This window comes from Erithacus rubecula, assembly GCF_903797595.1.
Source record: "Erithacus rubecula genome assembly, chromosome: 4".
Taxonomy (NCBI): domain Eukaryota; kingdom Metazoa; phylum Chordata; class Aves; order Passeriformes; family Muscicapidae; genus Erithacus; species Erithacus rubecula.
Window position 1 is genome coordinate 65,326,442 of NC_136686.1, and position 17,628 is coordinate 65,344,069.

General features: G+C 42.9%; 1 protein-coding gene across 1 annotated transcript in view; it reads left to right on the forward strand.

The window, feature by feature from the left end:
• SFMBT2 (Scm like with four mbt domains 2) overlaps positions 1–17,628 on the forward strand; it is a 107,527-nt gene that overhangs the window by 39,026 nt on the left and 50,873 nt on the right. Inside the window, exons 5-7 of the mRNA XM_079304945.1 lie at positions 4,124–4,212; positions 7,256–7,502; positions 12,313–12,410. Of these exons, the coding sequence (XP_079161071.1) occupies positions 4,124–4,212; positions 7,256–7,502; positions 12,313–12,410 (434 nt within the window). The remainder of the gene's footprint in view (positions 1–4,123; positions 4,213–7,255; positions 7,503–12,312; positions 12,411–17,628) is intronic.

The window sequence follows — 17,628 nt, forward strand, 5'->3', positions numbered from 1 at the left end:
TGAAAAGTAAAACCATATAAAACACCAACCATGTTCTTCCCATTGTCTTGATGGTCTTTCAGATTTTGAGGTTTTGCTTTGCAGTGTTGAAGAAAAAAAAAAAAAAAGGAAAATGAGAATATGAGAATTTCCATGTAAACCCATGACCTGACATGAGAAGAGTGGCTCTCAGCAAAACAGCAACTACTAGAAAACGAGAGAAAATCCCAAGAGTTGCTAATGTGATAATAGTATCTCATATTCATTGAATGGAGTGCCTGTGCCTCACTGCTGCCATGGGACTGCCAATGTGCTTTTAATCTCTTATTTCTCTAGAGAGGCAGATAAATCTGAAGCCATTATGTGCTGGGGCTGAGGCAGGGCACAGGGATTCACAGGGTTGCAGGGAATGAAGCTGCTCTGCTGGCTGTGAGTTCAGGGGGATTGGAGGGATGGGGTGTGCATTGTTCCAGCATCCCCAGCTGCTCTTGGGATGCTTTTTGTGGTCAGCAGGCACAGAGAAGTGGAAAAGGCTGGGTTTGGGCAAAGCTGAGGATAAATACACTTTGCACATCAGCCAGTGACCAGCTGGCAGCAGCCCCTGCTCCTCAGGTCCAGCCTGGAGTCTCAAAACACAAAATGAGACCAGCAAGTAAAACTGAGGAAATGGCAGTGGCTCAGAAGGGGAGAGAGGAGTGGGAGTCAGAGACACTGTGGACAAGGTGAATTGAGTAGAGAAAAATGGAAGAAAATGAGAGATGTTGGATATGATCCATTTTTTGGTGGAGTTCAGGTCTCTGGAAGGGGCACTCAATTTTATAACCTGAGTCAATATGTTAAAAAGGTCCTTCTTCTTTCTCATTTAAGAATATGCTATAATATTTGCCAAAGTAGAAGGTGATCTCTGAAATAATGATTTTTTTCATGGGAGCTGCAAGGACCTGGTTTTTAGTTTTTTTGGATAATCTCACTGTGGGTAATATCCACAGGCTCAGCCTTCACCAGCCCATCACTGGGTCTGGGAACTGCTGCATCACTCCAGCTGCTCCTCAGGAGCTGGGGAGGGAAATTGGGATTTTTCTCAGGTGTTTCTGTGGTGGTCTGGATTCAGATGGATTTTTCTCTGTGTGCTGTTAGTTCTGAATGAACTCAATCTGGAGCAGAGCTACAGGGGAAGTTCACAGGGGTCTTGTGGGAGGATGGATCTGCTGAAAGGTGAAGAAAGCATGGCTGGCTGAAGCCCATGGACCACTCCTGAGTCATTGAATTTATTTAAAAAATGTTTTGAAAACAGCAATACTAGAGGAGTTTAGGTCACCATGGAGCAGGATTCTTTACCCTGGCCACCCTCCCTTCCCACCAGCTGGCCAGCCAGCTGCAAAAAAAACCAAAACCCAGAGTTTCCCCAGCCTGTCCAGCAGTAGGAGAGGTTCAGTAGAGCCTTTTGCTATAGCTAACAAGGGAAAATGGGAAATAGGATTGAAAGTTCACTGCTGCAGTTCCCAGGTGCTGAGTGTGATATGCCAGAGGAGCAGCAGCATTGCAGGGATGCTCAGGTTGGACACCTGTGCATTGCACTGACAGTTATTCTCATTTACCCAGCAGGTTTTCCTTAGTTTGGATATGTTTGTTTAACATTTTGCATGGTGCTCAAAGGTTTTTGCAGATATCATGATCATTCAGATTCACTTCATCACTACTAAAAATTAATATTTGCATTGTGGTGACTTGAACTGTGAAACTGAGAAGGCTGATTGTGTTCTATAGGCACAGAGGAACCTTCAAATCCCTGTTTCTACAACTTGCAATGCAATTTATTGTCTCTCAGAGGTTTTCAGAGTCATTTTATCCATGCCACAAAAGCAGAGTAAAACAAAGGACAACCCTAGAAATTAGATTTGTATGAGAAGGATGGTTCTGAAACCACCTAGAAACTGAGGTTTTTTTTTTTTTTTTTTTTTTTTTTTCTGCTGAGCTTGTTTAATCTGAAAACAGAGGTCACCTTGGGATTTTCAGACTTCAGAAGCCTCTAATTCAGACCTGAATGTGGAGAGAGGCATCAGCTTATTTAGATGTCAAACCATGAGGTACAGGTCTTTTAAAAAGGACAGGGGATTATTTTTTTTTCTCTCTGGAAGGGAGACTGACTGACAGACAGCCAGATCTGTGAATCAGGCACCATTATGACATCTCCAGTTGGGCATCTGGAAGTGGAAGCCCCTGAAATCTGTTAATCTGTTGTCAACTTTGAAAATCCTATTCTCCCCCTGTCTCCACCCCCCCCCTCCACTCCTGCCAGCTTTGAAAGTTCAGACTGTGTGCTTTTTATCACATTTGTCATTCCTTGGTAGTGAAGCTCTGGCAGTCAGAAATTTGGATGACAACTTTGTGGGAATGTGCCAAAATCGAGTTCAACTTGCACCTTTGTGTGCTGCACCCAGTGCTGCTCTCAGGGAGAGGCAAAAATCTGAGCTCAGGGAACTCCAGCCTCATTCATTACCACAATTACTGTCCTCTCCCTGATGCCAGAATTCAGCTTCTTTTCTTTATCCTGAGGTGGGTGGACAGGAACTGATGAGGTGTACACAGCAGGAGTGTTGAGAGAGAAAGTGTCATATCTAAACCACTTCTTCTAAGGCTGTTCTTTTGTCTTAAATAATGCAAAAATCATAAATCTTCTGGAAGTCATGCAAAATCAGTGCTGCAAAAGACTTAGAATGGTTCCAGGCAAGTTCAAACAGTATTTTATGGAGGCTCAAGTCCAGCAGTGCAAGGTTTGATGATTTTAAATACATTTAAATGCATATTTAAGGTAATTTAGATATCTATACTGGATGTTTAGCTCAAGCTGGGAGAACTGGCATGTGGGGAAGGAGCACAGCTCAGAAATGAGGTTGTGGTAAGATGCACTGGGCATGGCTTGTGTCTTTATCCAATCCTGTGGATTACTGTGGAGTAGTGGACTTGAAATAATTTATTTAGTTGTTTATTCAGAGGAAATGTTGAAATTTTCAAATGCTTGTGATTTTTCCCTTCTGTAGTTATTTCTGAGTTAGCAACATAACTGCATTCCCGATGATTCTCTCACATTAAAGTAAGATTATTTTGGGGAGAAAACAATGTTTCAGATGTAATTTAATTCTCATTTACAGGCAGGTAGATTTAGAGTCTAATTTTTGGATTTCTGATTGCAGCTGCATAGTGCATTTGAAGAGGCATCTCTACCACTGAAGCTGAGATTTGCTGAATTATTGCCTTTGTGTGTCCACTTATTTCAGTGTGAATCCTAGAGGCAAAATTTCTATATTTCAATTCAAATTCAATTGAAAAAAAAGCAACTCTGGTTCACAGTGTTTGCCTCAGAAATTATTCATTTTTTTCTAAATTAAACAAAAATTCCTGAAAAAGGAAAGACTTTTAAGTCTTTCTTCTTGCTAGTGTATTGATTCAGCAGCTGATATATGATGTTCTCTGGGTTGATTTTTCTACTTTGTTGGAAAAGCACCTGGAGTTTCTGGTCTCTTGTCAAGGAATTGAAAGTTTGCACAGCTTCTTTTTTTTCCCCAGAGGTCATTAGTGAACTTACAGAGAGACTTTATAAATCACATCTGAGCCCAGGTGATAAGCAGGAAAGGAGTGGTTACACAAGCAGTGGCCAGTTCTGAATGGGAGAGATGGGGATGATAAACCACAATGTTGTAAATCACTGTCAGTGGAGCAACACCTTCCCTTTTTTTGGGATTTAACTGTGTGCACAGGTCACCCAAAGAACTGGACAACAAACCAGCTTTTTCTCCTGGTCTGAGTTGCTGTTGTATCCAAAACTTTAGGGCTGGGATGTTTCTAAACGATTGAATCACAAGATGGTTTGGGTTGGAAGGGATCTAAAATGCTCATCCAGTTCTCTGCCATGGCAGGGACACTTTCCACTGCCCCAGGGTGCTCCCAGCCCCATCCAGCCTGACTTTGGGCATTTCCAGGGATCCAGGGGCAGCCACAGCTTCCCTGTGCCAGTTCCTCATCCCTTTAATAATGAAGAATTTCTTCTTAATAAATACACCAGTTCTGCTGTGTGACACACACGTGGGCAAGTCTCTGCAGTCTGCTGTGCTAAGAATTTCATTTCTTCCCTCCCCTTCCCCAGCAATCAAGGAGAAATACATGGACTGGACAGAGTTTCTCATCCAGGATCTGACCGGCGCCAGGACCGCCCCTGCCAATTTACTGGAAGGTGTATGTATTGGATTGCATTCCTCCTCTGTGTGTGCTGTGTCTGTGTGCCTGCCCTGCCTCAAAATCTGTGCCAGCCATGCCTGGACCCTGCTGGCTCTGCTTCTGACCCAGCCTGGGGACTTTGTTTGTGCATTTCAGTTCTTGAGATAGTTGGGTGCTCAGCAAAGGCCTGGTGGGGGAAGGAGAGGGGCATCCAGAGAAGGGGGGACTCAGCCCTTCTAACCCCATTAGAGCCATCAAACTGGTGACCTGAGCTGCCAGTCCATCTCTGCCCCATCCCTGGAAGTGCCCAAAGCCAGGGTGAGCAGGGTTTGGAGCAGTCTGGGGTAGTGGGAGGTGTCCCTGCCCATGGCAGGGGTGGGACTGGATGATCTTCAAGGTCCCTTCCAGCCCAGTCCATCCTGTTATTCTGTGGCACAGCTTGGAGAGGGGTTTAGTATTTGATGGGGAGCACTGTCAGCTTTATCTTTCCATGGGCAGTGCTCCCTCAAGGACATTCCCTCCACATAAATCCAGCAGTTCACATTTAGTGGGGAAGCTGTAGGGTGAGGTGCCCCAGAAGAACAAAAGGGTCGATTTTTGGATGCACCCATTCAGTCTGTACAGCAAATCCACAGGGGGATTTCACCTGGGACAGCCCCAGTGTGCCTTCAGATCCTGGATAAAAACCCCACAGCTGCACCTTGAAACCACAGGCTGCTTTGCATCACCTTGCTCTAGTGTGGGTGCAGTGGGGACAGAAGGTCCTGCAGCAGCCCCTCATTCTTTGTGCCTCTGTATTTGGGCTGAGAGGAGGCAATACAGGAATTTACCTTTGGGAAAGCCTCATGTTGACTTTGTGGGAGACCAGTGTGCATCCAGGCACTGTTTTTGATAATTTTGTCCCTCACTTCCACCATCCACAGCTGCATCCTTTTTCCACATTCCCAAGCAGTGTGAATATACCTGGCAGGAGAATTATTATTGTCCCATTAAGGGCTTTTTCCCCCCCAGTCTGAGAGATGAACATCCTTTACAGACCCCACATAATCCCCATTCCTGGGCTGCTCCCAGGTGGCACATACAGAAATTTGATGATGTCCAAGCCCCATCTTTGTGTGCCAAACCTCCCCTCTGTGCAGGCAGGGAAGAGAGGCAGCCCCAGGCAGAAAATCAGAGAAAAAAAAACATTGTGTTGGCTTGAAACAGTTTCTGACCCTTTTGTGATGTTTTATGTGCTCAGTGCTGTCTGTGTCCTGCAATGTATGTCAGCCCCTGTTGGCAGATTTGCTGTTCATGAGTGCTGCAGATTGTTGTTAGACTGTTAAATCAATATGTAGTGCTACTTTTAAAATCTTTTTTTTACGTGCTGGCTATGCATGTGAAGGGTTCTTGCATAATGGTAAATGTTAATATTTCATGCAAGCTGATTATTAATCCTTAGCCATTCAGTTCTCACGGGGTAAGTGACAGCCCATTGGCTTAAAATTCAGCACACAAATCAGGGAAGCAATGTTCACTTTGGTACAGCCAGGGATTTATTATAATAAGTTAAATCATTACACCATCGTTTCATATTAAAGAATATTTTGTTGCAATGAAGCAGTTGTATGAGAGGAGAAAAAAAAATCCACATTACAGTGGATTTCTGCTGTATTATTAAATTCTGACACTGCATTTTGCCATGAAATAATATTTGAAGTGATTATACCAATGCTTGCAGCTTGCACTGTAGAAAAGTAGCTTATGATGGCAAATATATTGTTCTGAGAAATATCTGTTAATCATAAAGCTGTTTAAAACTGTACATGTGATAAGCTCTTAGTTAATTTTAATTGCATTTTTTTTACCATATTCTCATTCTTTTGCCTGCTTTTGGATTAAGAGTTGTATGAAAATCAGTTGCATCTCAAAATTTGAATATTTACAATATTCAGTAGGAAAAAGAACTTTTTGAAAAATAAGGCTTTATTCTTACTTTGTTAGAAGGAACCATCCTGGACTGACTCTTGATTTACAGAATTAATATTTTTTAAAAGTAATGTGAGATGTTTATATGGTTTAATTAAGTCAAAGTGGGACAAACAGGAAGAAAAAAAGTGTGTTTTTAATGTATTTTGCTTTTGCTTAGCATCTCCTTTGGGGACCAATGCTTCCAAGTCTTGGGGTCATTTTAATGCTGCTCTTAAAACCCCGGAACTGAGACATTGCATAAGAATTCAAACTTGTAGTTAATAAAAAAATAAGAAACCTAACCATTATATTAAAGCTTGAGAACACAGAGATTCTCACTGTAACAAAACAAAACCACTGAGCCCCAAAGGGGTTGTTGTGCAGAGCATCTCATGGTTTTTTAATGCCTGTGCTTGCAGGTGGAGGGTTACACACATGTGTAAAAGGCTATGATCCCAGAAAATAACCATGTGGAAGCAAATAACCTCAGTCACTAGGATTTCTTGGGCATGGTGGATTGACCCAACAAATCCTGTGTGCCTCAGGCTTGGATCCAAATCTGGCTTTGAGCTTTGGAGTAATCCCACAGACTCCTACATCCATGGCTGGGGGGGGGGAAATTTGCTCTCCATGCCATTAGAAATAAGATAAAGCTGATCTTTGGTGAAAGAGATCAGCACACAAAGTGAAATTTCTGGGTCATGCACAAAGTAGTCACATTTTAGGTAAATATTAGGGTCCAGTCCTGTGGTTGGTTCTTATCAGCTGCAATCAATGAGAATTTGTTTGAAATCCTCCAATTCAACTGGGCTTTGAGTAGTTCAGGATGTCCTAAATGGATGTGCCTTAGGAGCTGTTCCACCTTTTATTATTCTTTTTTTGTTGTTGTTGTTGATGATGTCGGTTGAGAAATTAGCACAACTGTTGTTTTCTGTTTTACTTCTGAATTTGCACTTGGAAGACATTGGGTAAAATAGAAGAAGAACAGACTGTTTGCTGATCGCTTGGATGATGGTGTGAAAAAACAAAAATAATCTTCTGCTGTCATCTGTTTCCTTGAGAAGTCTTCAAATAAAGTTTAAAATAAGGAGTTTTGCTTCTATTCAAACAGCCTCTGCGAGGAAAAAACCCTGTAGACCTCATTACAGTTGATTCCTTAATAGAGCTGCAGGATTCCCAGAACCCCTTTCAGTACTGGATAGTTAGTGTGGTTGAAAATGTTGGAGGAAGATTACGCCTTCGCTATGTGGGATTGGAGGAGACTGAATCCTATGACCAGTGGTTGTTTTACTTGGATTGCAGACTTCGACCAGTGGGTTGGTGTCAAGAGAATAAATACAGAATGGACCCACCTGCAGGTAAAGAATCTCCCTGAAATGGTGTCTGCCTTTGTGGTGTGCACTGATGTTTTGAGATACTTGAGCAGCATGTTTGTCTTTTTCCAGCTTTCACATTGCTTTGTCAGTGGTTTCTGCCTGTGGTACAGATGGGAGGGGGGATCCATCTAATTTGGGTTCAGGGTGGTTCAGGTGAGCTGCATTCTTTATGAAATAAATTCAGTTGATGTCTTTGCAACTGGGAGAAGAAGCTCTTTAGGGTTGAGTTTAGTGTTCAAGCCAGCTTGGATGGAAAGGGGTTGGGACTCATTTAAGCCAGTCTGGGATCACAGGCTGATCCACCCTCTCCTGTGTAGGTTAACAGTGTGTCAAGTCTGTGCCTCTTTTTCTTTGTGCTGTGGGTGAAGTTCTTCCATGAATATTAAATTCCCTTCCTCTGGAAGGTGTTTCTGATGTGGCTTCTGTCCCTCACCTGATGAGGAGAGTTGACCCCAGTGTATTCAATTCTCGTGTTCACAAGTTTGTCTGAGACTTGGGTCTTGAGTGATTTTTGGAAGTTTTTCTTCACTGATAGTTTTTCTTCACTGATAGGTAGAAATCAATGTTCCCCATCACTTCTAAATCAGATGTGAATGTTGGAGAGCATGAATATCACCCACTCTGTTATTTTACAGAGCTTTTGTGTTACAGAGAAACAACTTTTTCATTTACTATCTCTGAACCCTCTTGGCCTCTATAGGTTTGGTGAACATAGAAATGGCCCAAAGGAGATTTGTGCTTAGTTCATTTCATTTGCTTTTTACTCTTTCCTCCTTTTATCCATTTGCACATCCTTCTCTGTGGATTCCTCACCCCTCATGCCTTTCTTTTCTTTTTTTTTTTTTCCAGTTGTCTTTCTCTAAACTTGTTACTAGACTCTTCATTTGCTGGAGTTGTTTCCTTCTCCCTTCTCCTTGATTTAGCTTTTAAAATTTCAGTCTTTGATTCTTACCTGTTTTAGCTGTTTCCTCTCCTTTCTTTTCTCTAGTAATTCACTTTTTAGTCACCATTGTTATTAATGGATTCTGCCCAGATCTTCTTGCTGACTTATATTTACTTAAATAGGTCTTCATTACTTTACATCTCCTAAATCTGAGCCTTGTAGGAGTTTGTTGAGAAAAGACCCTTCAGGTCTGAGCTCTTCTGGTTTTTCCTAAATTCTCTCCTGATCACTGTTGCTGGGGTCTGTCACTGATCCCCCTTCTGAGCCAGCAATCAGGCTCTGCACTGCAGAGCCAGGAGTGGAAATCTGAGGAGTCTCTGAAGGCAGCAATTCTGTTGTTCCACTGCTGATCATTTGATGTCCACCTAACACAGTCACTGAATTGTTAAAGTTGGAAAAAAAAACTTCTTTAAGATCTTCTTGTCCAACTATCCACCGTGTCTGTGAGGCTCAGTGAATTAATAAAGTGTGTGAGACATTAACTGAGAGGAAGAAGACAGAAAATACCCTGAGTGGTTGATCTCATGGAATCTGCTTCAAATTAGCCTCTGCAGAAGGATTCTTGGAGCTTGGGAAGCAGCAGTGAGTTGTGAGGATGAGATGCTGGCAGCAGAGAGCTCTAAAGAAACTTAGGGATGAGGCTGTTAATTAAGCCACAAACTCAAAAAATGAAGTTTCCTAAGGACCTGAGGCCCTGTGTCAGGGGGTACATCCCCAAGTGAATTCTTTAGGGAGGAGCATTTGGACTAGGAAGATGTCTGTTGTGTGAAAGACCTAGTGTGGACCTTCTTAGGAAGGAGAGATTCTGTGGGCAGTATCTTGTTTTTTTACACACCAGGGATTAGATTCACCTGCCATGGTGAAGGCATCAAAAGGCAGTTCTGCATGATAATTTGCTTCTTTTTAGAATGAGTAGGGAAAAGAGGGTGCTAGGACACAACAAACACAGGTGAGATGAAATGACATCTTTTTCAGCCTATTTTTCTCACTCACAGGGGTTGAAACCAATGAACACACACCTGGTTGTCCTAAATTTTGAACATCTGAAGCCAGTTAAGGCAGTTCCTTGATTGATGAAGGGAACAGCCTCAGAATGTGTATCAAAGCTGTTGTGAATCTCCTCTGAAGAGATGCTGAGGACATGTAGCTGCTCCCAGATCAGGCTGTGTGTCCCCTTGCTATCAAATCAGGATGTTTTTATGTTTTTCTACATCACTTCTGCTGCTGGTGACAGTGCTTTGCCTACCCTTGACTTGGTTGCTGCATATCCACCCTGAGCTTCATTTCCCTCTCTGTCTGGGGTGTGACTTTCCCTGTGACTTTCCCCTGGCTCCTGCCAGGTTTCACTTCCCAGTCCATCTTTCAAGATGCAGAGCAGCTCAGATAAAGGACCCATGGACCCAAACAGTATTTTGGATGTTGGGTTCTCTTTCTTGAAGCCACCCACATCCTAACACCCACTTAATGTGAGAGATATCTGTGGTCCCTTCCAACCCAAACCATTCAGTGATTCTATGAAACAGCATCCAGCTGTCTTCTCCAAACAGGCTCTGTATATCTCACAAGCCCATTTAACTGAAGCAAAGGGGTTATAGCTTACTTTTCCCTTCAGATGTATATCTGAGTCTGGAATAAACCTCCTTGCTAGTGCAAATTGGCACAGGCTGCTTGACACAGAACCACTGATGGCCTGAGCTCAGCTGTTTATGCAGGACCAGATCATCCTGTTTTATGCTACTTTCTATTTAAAGACAAATTGCCAGTCATTTTAATTGCTCACTACTTGTGAACTCTAATACAAATTGACACAGTACACTTTGTTCAATTACCTGCAGCCCTGGCACTTAAATAAAATGCTTTATGCTCTTTTAACTATGCAATTTAGTGTCCATACACTTGCCAGCATAAGCAAAACACCACTAATTAAATGTGCACATGATATTCCTTGCTGGCCCTTGAAAGCACTGGAGTTGCCTCTGTATTTTGAATTTTCTTGACACTGCCCAGAGAAGCTGCTGCTTCTCTTTGCTGATTTTGGCCAAAGTTGCCCAAAACTTGGCCAGAGTTGCCCAAAATGCCAGTTTCATCTTTCCTGTGCTTCACTGGCATCACAACAGAAAATGAGGGTCTGTTTCCAGCAGGGAAACACCAGGCACAGTTTCCTGAACTCAGACTTGAAACAACAGGCTGGCTGCAGCCTGGGGCAAAATCATATTGTGTTAAGTATTTCCCTGTAAATTAAATCAAAAAAGAAAGAAACAAAGTGTGTGTCCCCCTCCCTGCACTTCATGCTGATCAGAATTCCTGCAAGCAAGGGAGAAGTGGGGCAACAAAACTATAAAATAACGAACAATTAGATAAAGAGTGCACTTCTTTACACTTGTGCCCGCTGCATGCTGCAAACAAAGACTTAAAATCTGTATTCCCATTAATAACCAGACTGTTGAGGAATTAAAAATACTGCCCTGAAAGGTTAACATTCCCCTTCAAGTGTGTTCAAATTCATATGCATATCCTTGATGTCTGTTCTGAAGTAGTGAGATTTGATACAGTGGAAGTATAAATACATCCACTTCAGTGAGTGATTCTGCAAATCCTGTTTTGATAAGGTCTTAAATCTGTTGAGTTCAGAGCATAAAATTCTCTTGTACCATCAGTGCTAGGTGGAAACAGTGCTTGCCAATTCCTTTTTTTTTTTTTTTTTTACACATATTTTTTATTCCCTCCTTCAGAATTGTAAGATACAGCAGTAAATCTTCTGCTAGCTAGTAAATATATAGGGATATTAGATGTACAGGATTTAAATGCAAATTGGGCCAAATTGAACCTTCAGTGTGATTGTGGGAAGCCAGACTGGCCAAAGAAAAGCTTCACACTCTTCACTTCATATCAAGGTTCAAGTTTATTATTGAGCAAATGTTCATTTCCATTTTAATAATTGTTGCAGTCTATCTACCTATCTTCTTTCTTTGAGGCCATGATATGAATGTTCTGCAATAACTTGTTAGGTGCAAGATAACAATATGTTTTCTAGGGCAGGAGTAAATCCAATATAATGTTCCTCATCACAGTATTGTTTCCTACATTGTTCCCTTTGATGATTCATAGGCATTTCACTGCACTGAACCATGAAGGGCTTGTTAATATCATGATTTAATAATATTAAACCTGTGTAAAGAAACTCACTGGAAGCAATGTGAAGCTGCACAAAGATATTGCCTAAAAGTGTAATGATGAAAATTCATAATTGTAAGTCCTTGCTCTGGTGTGATGCTCTGGTTTGGGTGTGATAGTAAAAAATGTGTCTAGGTGGAGGTTTAGCTGAAATGTTTCTTCCCACACCCACCCCAACCCTGGAATAAAACAAACAAAACAAAAAAAAACCAAAAAAAACCCACCCAAAATCTTTCTGATGAACAGGTGCCTTAAGAATAATAATTTTTGTTTTTTTCAAATATGACTAATATTGGCTGAAGACCTGAGGCTCCTCAAACTAGGAAACATCAGGTATTTTAAGAAATGAAAATCGAATTAGAGTTTTTTCACTATTATTAAGCAATGAGATAATACAATTCTCATTCCTTCAGCAGTATATGAAGGGTGTGAATTTTTCTGGGTTTTACTCCAGGATATAAAACACAATCTTCCTCCAGTGTGCCCCTGCCAGTTGCTTTTGTGTTGAATTTATCCATGCTGCACAGCTTGGAATATAGACACTGTTCATTTCACTTGCTCTGTCCATTCATATGAATTAAGAACTTCAATCTTCCAAAAATGTTTGATCTCCAAACAGTCACCTCTTGGTTTTGTTGTTCTTTTTTTTTCTTTGTGTTATTGTCATCCCTTTAGATATCTGTTCTCTGAAGACTATAACTGAGTGGAAATGCGCTCTGGAAAAATCCCTTAATGATGCAGCAAATTTTCCTCTTCCAATGGAAGTGTTCAAGGTAAAAGAGACTTTTTCTTTGCTTGTGGAACCTGTGATGGATAAATGCCATGCCATGGTTAGCAGCTTGTGTTAAACTTTTTTTGGAAAGCCCCTGGCTGTAACACATAACCATGGAGTGTCACAATTTGGATGTTTGTATAAAACACATTTTTATGTGTGGACTTACTTCTTGGTGTTTTTTGGGGATGACCAGCAGGGATTTCTCCAGATGTTTTTTGTCTTACTCTGTTAGGGCTGTGCAAAGACATGGTACACAACTGTGAAACAGGAAGGCTGTGAATATAAAATATGACACAAACTGGACAGATTTCTGTGAACCTTGCACCAAAGTTTTCACCTGGTCACAAGCCACAAGGCAGAGAAACCTCCTTCAGGGACCTGTAGTGGAATTAAGAGATAATTTTTCTGCATCTTCTTTTTCTATTTTTTTTTTCTTTAATTCTTACTCGTGTGCTTTAATTTCCCATGTAAACCTGCCCTAGTGTTAACTGTGGTGGCTCCAGATAATCCTGATTTACAGCTGTGCCTGCTGGTTTCCAGCAGTTCCATCCTGGCAGGGGTGGGATGGGCAGGGATGTGAGGATGCTCAAGGAGGTGCCTCTTGCTTGGGGACCTGTTGGACCATGTGGTTGGGAATCAGGGAAAAAGCAGCCTTGGGTTTCTCAGGCTGCTCAAGGACAAGGAATTGTAACAATGATTAAACACCACTGAATGATGTGTTGTTTTTGCAGAAAGCATTTTTTCAAACAGGTGTTGCCTTCTTGGACCAATGAGCCTTTTGTGTTCTGTTTTGCACAAACTACCCTATATATAGTGCAGTGTTTCTTTAAATAAAGCTCTGTTTTGGTTCTCCATTACACAAAGGACTATGTTGCATTATCCTTTCTGCTGCTCCTGTTGCCAAAATGCAACAAGACCAGGCTGCCCTCCCCACCACCAGCCTGGGGACCCTCTGGGTTCCTTCCCAGCCCTTAACAGCAGTGCACTGGGATTCTCCAGAACATCCTTGGGATGCTGCAGTTCATGTGTGGATGTGGCACTGCTGGCTTAATGGTTGGGCTTTGATCTTAGAAGGTTTTTTTAACTGAAATTATTTTGTGGTTCCATAACTGGAATAAGGCTGTTACCATGTCCCATTCTGGCTGCCACAAAACCCCAGTGCCACCTTCACCCTCCCTGCAGGGTCATTCCAGCAGCTTCCCCTGAGGAATACAGGCTGAGATGCACTGCAATTAGCATTATTAATTTAGGGACACTTTGCTGGGGCCCAGGCAGTGGCTCATTGGCAGTGTGGGAGCTCTGCTGTGCTGGGAGAGGATATTTGTGTTGTCCTTGGGCACAGATGAGGGTTTGAGCTGTGCTGGGATGGAAGTGGAGTGCAGAGAGTTCTGGGTCTCTGCCATTCTTCTCATCCAAGGCTCCCATCTGCCAACTCTATTAAAAGTTTGCACTGGCAGCTTCAAGATCAAAATTGCTTTGTGTGGGGCAGGGATTAAATTACAAAAGGGAATGTCTAATGTGTAAATTTTATTCCTGTCTGTGTGAAAGAGTGAAGAATGTTTCTGATGAGGCTCATGAAACATCCTTTTTTAAAAAAAAAAGTTTATAACTAACAGCTGTGTTGCTGCCTCTTCCCAGCGTGCCAGACTTATACCCACTTATTTTAATTATTGCATGCAGGTCATAAATTTGAATTCAGCACATTCCAGTTGCTGTGCTGTGTGGTTGGAGCTTGCATAGATGTTCCTCTTGAAAGACAATGCAAAACCTTGGAATGCTTGAATGGCCTAAGAGGAGAATTACTTTGGGGCCAAATGTGGCAAAAATATCAATGTTTAGGTCCATGATTAGGTCAGTAGGACTTCTCTGTTTATCATAATGTGGAAGGTGAGCACAAGATGAGCAGAATTCAGAGTTTGGTGCTTTCTGAGCCCTGGTTTTTGATGCTGGGAAGGCAGGAGACTGAAGAAATTTTTTTGTGTGTGGGCATCACTTTATTCTGCCCATTTAGGGTGAATAAACTCCATTTTGTACATCTTAATTAAGGAGAAAAAGACAAGATGTCATCCGTGCCTGTGAGAAAGTCTTCCTCTAGTAGTGACTTAAACATGAGTTAAGGCTTTAGGAGACATCTGAGAGTAAACTCAGTTGATATTGCAGAGAAATCCAATGTGTGGGACCTTCAGGTAGAATCCCAGATCCCAGCAAAGAGTGTCATACCCAAAGGTGTCTTTTACAACTTCTTTTTAATTTTAATTGTTTTTATTTTATTTCCAAACCCAGCACAGAAGTAGTGTCTCTACAGGGTGCCTGGGGCTCCTTGCCACTGTAGCTGTTGTGTGTTAGATGAGATTAAAAACACAAGGTTTGACAGCTGGCAGCTCTTGGAGATCTTCTGGAAAGCTGAAAAAATCTACTTTGGCAGACGTGGTAACTGCACACTGAGCAGTTACATTCTGTTTTTCCCACATTTCCCTGCAGATTCCATGGCTGAGCAGGGTGTAGGTGTGTGCTCACTCTCCATCAGCACGTCCCCTGGGCTGGATTAAATCCATATTATCCTTAAAGCTCTGCCTGACTGAGGAAGTGTCACTGTGGTGCCATCAAGCTGTCCCCAGGAGGTGGCACTGGCAGAGCAGAGCCACCTCTGCAGTGTGGAATTGTCTGCTCTGTCAGCCCATGGCTGCTGTCAGCAGTGACACTCCTCAGTTTTGGTGTCACAGGCTTGGGTTCTGCCTGAGAACTCCAAAACTCTGGGTTTGGGTCTGAATTATCCATGCTCAGTGTGGCAGAGCTGAGCTTGGCACGTGGTGTTCCTCAGCAGCAGCTCCAAAACCCTTTGCAGAAGCAGAGCCCTGATCCTTGGCATCCAGGGAGAGGGCACCAGACCACAGGAGCCTGCTGTAAAAATGAGGGAGAAGGCTACAAACAGGATTTTCTTTCCTATTTTTTTTTCCTGGTGCTGTTTTACACTTGGCCATATGCTGGAAGTGTTTGTGAAATGCTTTAGGATCCTTTGAGAAAGGAATGTGATGTTTAACTGCCAGAAAATGCTGCTATTATGCAGCTACTAAACATAGTGTTTTGCAAACTGCACATCCTGGAATAAATTTTCCTCCTCACAGAAGCTTTTTGCATTGCACCTGCTATTTTGTCGTTCCCTGCTTTTCAGAAAACATGTTGATCCTTGAAGAAAAATCAACAGACAGGGTTTTCAAGGATGCTTGAATGGCTTAGGAGCACAAATCCTTCCCAAAGGCCACAACCCAAGGACATGTGTGCTTTGCTGTGTCTGCTCTGATTTCAGGGTGCTGTTGGGATGCCCCTACCCCTGCTTTGTGCTGGTCATGATTTGGGTTTCAGAGGGCACCTGATAAAATGGTCAGGGAAGAAAGATATGAATACACATGGTCCAAATGTTACTGGTGCCTGATTTGGAGTTCAGTGGGACAATTTCAGTGGTTTGCTTCAGTGCTGGCATTGCTGGTGCTCTTTAAGAGAGCCATGCTGCAAACACAGCCCTAACACCACCAATAGAGTTCCAGCCCAGCTGCTTGTATAGAGAATGAGTTTAGTTTCCTGGAGAGAGGCAGACAGGAGATCCTGGATATCCTCTCTGACCTCCCATTCTGCTTTCTCCAGTCTCCTGTGCCAGATGTGTGTGTCTCCTGCAGATGTTGTAGATCCTCAGAAACCTCTGTTTGGGAAACTAAATCCTACCCAGGATTTGGGGTGTTCACCATCTTTCCATGGATTTTGCCTGTTGGCCTCGTGTTCCCAATTCCTGTGAACTGAATCCTGATGTCTGGCTTGGATGGAGCTGTTACCAGCCACATCCCTAAACCAAACCCTGATAAACTGCTTTATCAGGAGAGAGAGGTGTTATCTAAGACAGTGGTAGTTGTTGATTTAGAGCCTTTGGTCCCATTCCTTTACCTTCCTCTCCTCCTTTCCTGAAGTTGTTGTTTGTTTTTTTTCCAGCTCTAAATATTTCTAGCAAAAGCCCCTCTATATTATGCCCAGCCCAGTATTCCCCTGTTTCTGACTGGAGCTTCTGGATGTCTCCTGTTACCAGTTAATAGTATTAATTAATATTAAAACTAATGGCATAATCAGTTGGGACAGGTCTCTCCTAAGGAGGCTGATGGAGGGACCATCCACTACCCAGGCAAGAGCTGCCCTGAAATTCAGGACAGAGTAGTGCTTCTAGTTCTACACTCACAGTCCTGAAAGCAAATATTAATCAGGACTCCTTCCTACTAAAAAAAAGAAAGTTTTTCCATTGGATGAACTGTGCATTTTAGTAAGTGAGAATTAGAGTGACACTTTCTCCAACACCTTGATATTTTTATTTTTTAAAAGGAAGACAACATCTCTCAGAATTTAGTAAACATTTTGGGTGTTTTAGAGTGATTTCTTCCAGTGTTTTGTATTGTGGAAGAGTTTAAATTAGAGATGGGATACTTTCAGCTCACAGACCATTCTGACCTGACTGCATGAGTAACCTTGAAGTCCAGCAGGGTTTTTGTGTCTCCATCCCTGCTCAGTGGCTGGGCACGTGCTGATGCAGCAGTTTAAAAGGAGTGTGCTTTGGTTTTCCTTGGAAGCCAGACCCCAGTCCTGAGCTCCTTCATGCCCTGATGGCTGTGCTGGCCCTGGCTCTGCATGCTGGGCTTTAATAACCCACGAGTTGCCGTGTTGTCTGCAGGCTGCCAGGTTATTTATCCTCCATCTGTTCCTCCCCATCCATGGGCTCTCCAGCCCTGCTCCATGGCTGCTGTTTGCCTGGTTTGAGACGTGCATGGCTTCCCAATCCCTCTGCTCTGCTGCCTTTTGATCCACTGGAACTGTTCCTCTTGCTGAGGACCAGGAGACAGCACAGAGGGAGCAGGGATGTCTCTGATACCAGAGGGTGAGATGGAGCCTGGTGCTGCCTCTGTGAGCAGGGAGCAGCTCTAATCCACTCCAGCTGCCTCCTGACTGGGCAAGGCTGTGCAAGGATTTGGGTTGGGAGAGCAGTCCAAGGAAGTGGGCAAAGCCAAGCCCTGTCTGGGGTGCCCCAGCACCATATGAACATCAGGGCTGGGAGAGAAATGCTAGAGGCTGTTCAAGCCAAGCAGATGGGGTGAGTGAGAACCAGGTCCCTCAGCCTTCCTTATCCCTCTGGCATGTGTTGTTTCCTTTATTATGTGCTGGGGTCACTCAGGATGGGGAGA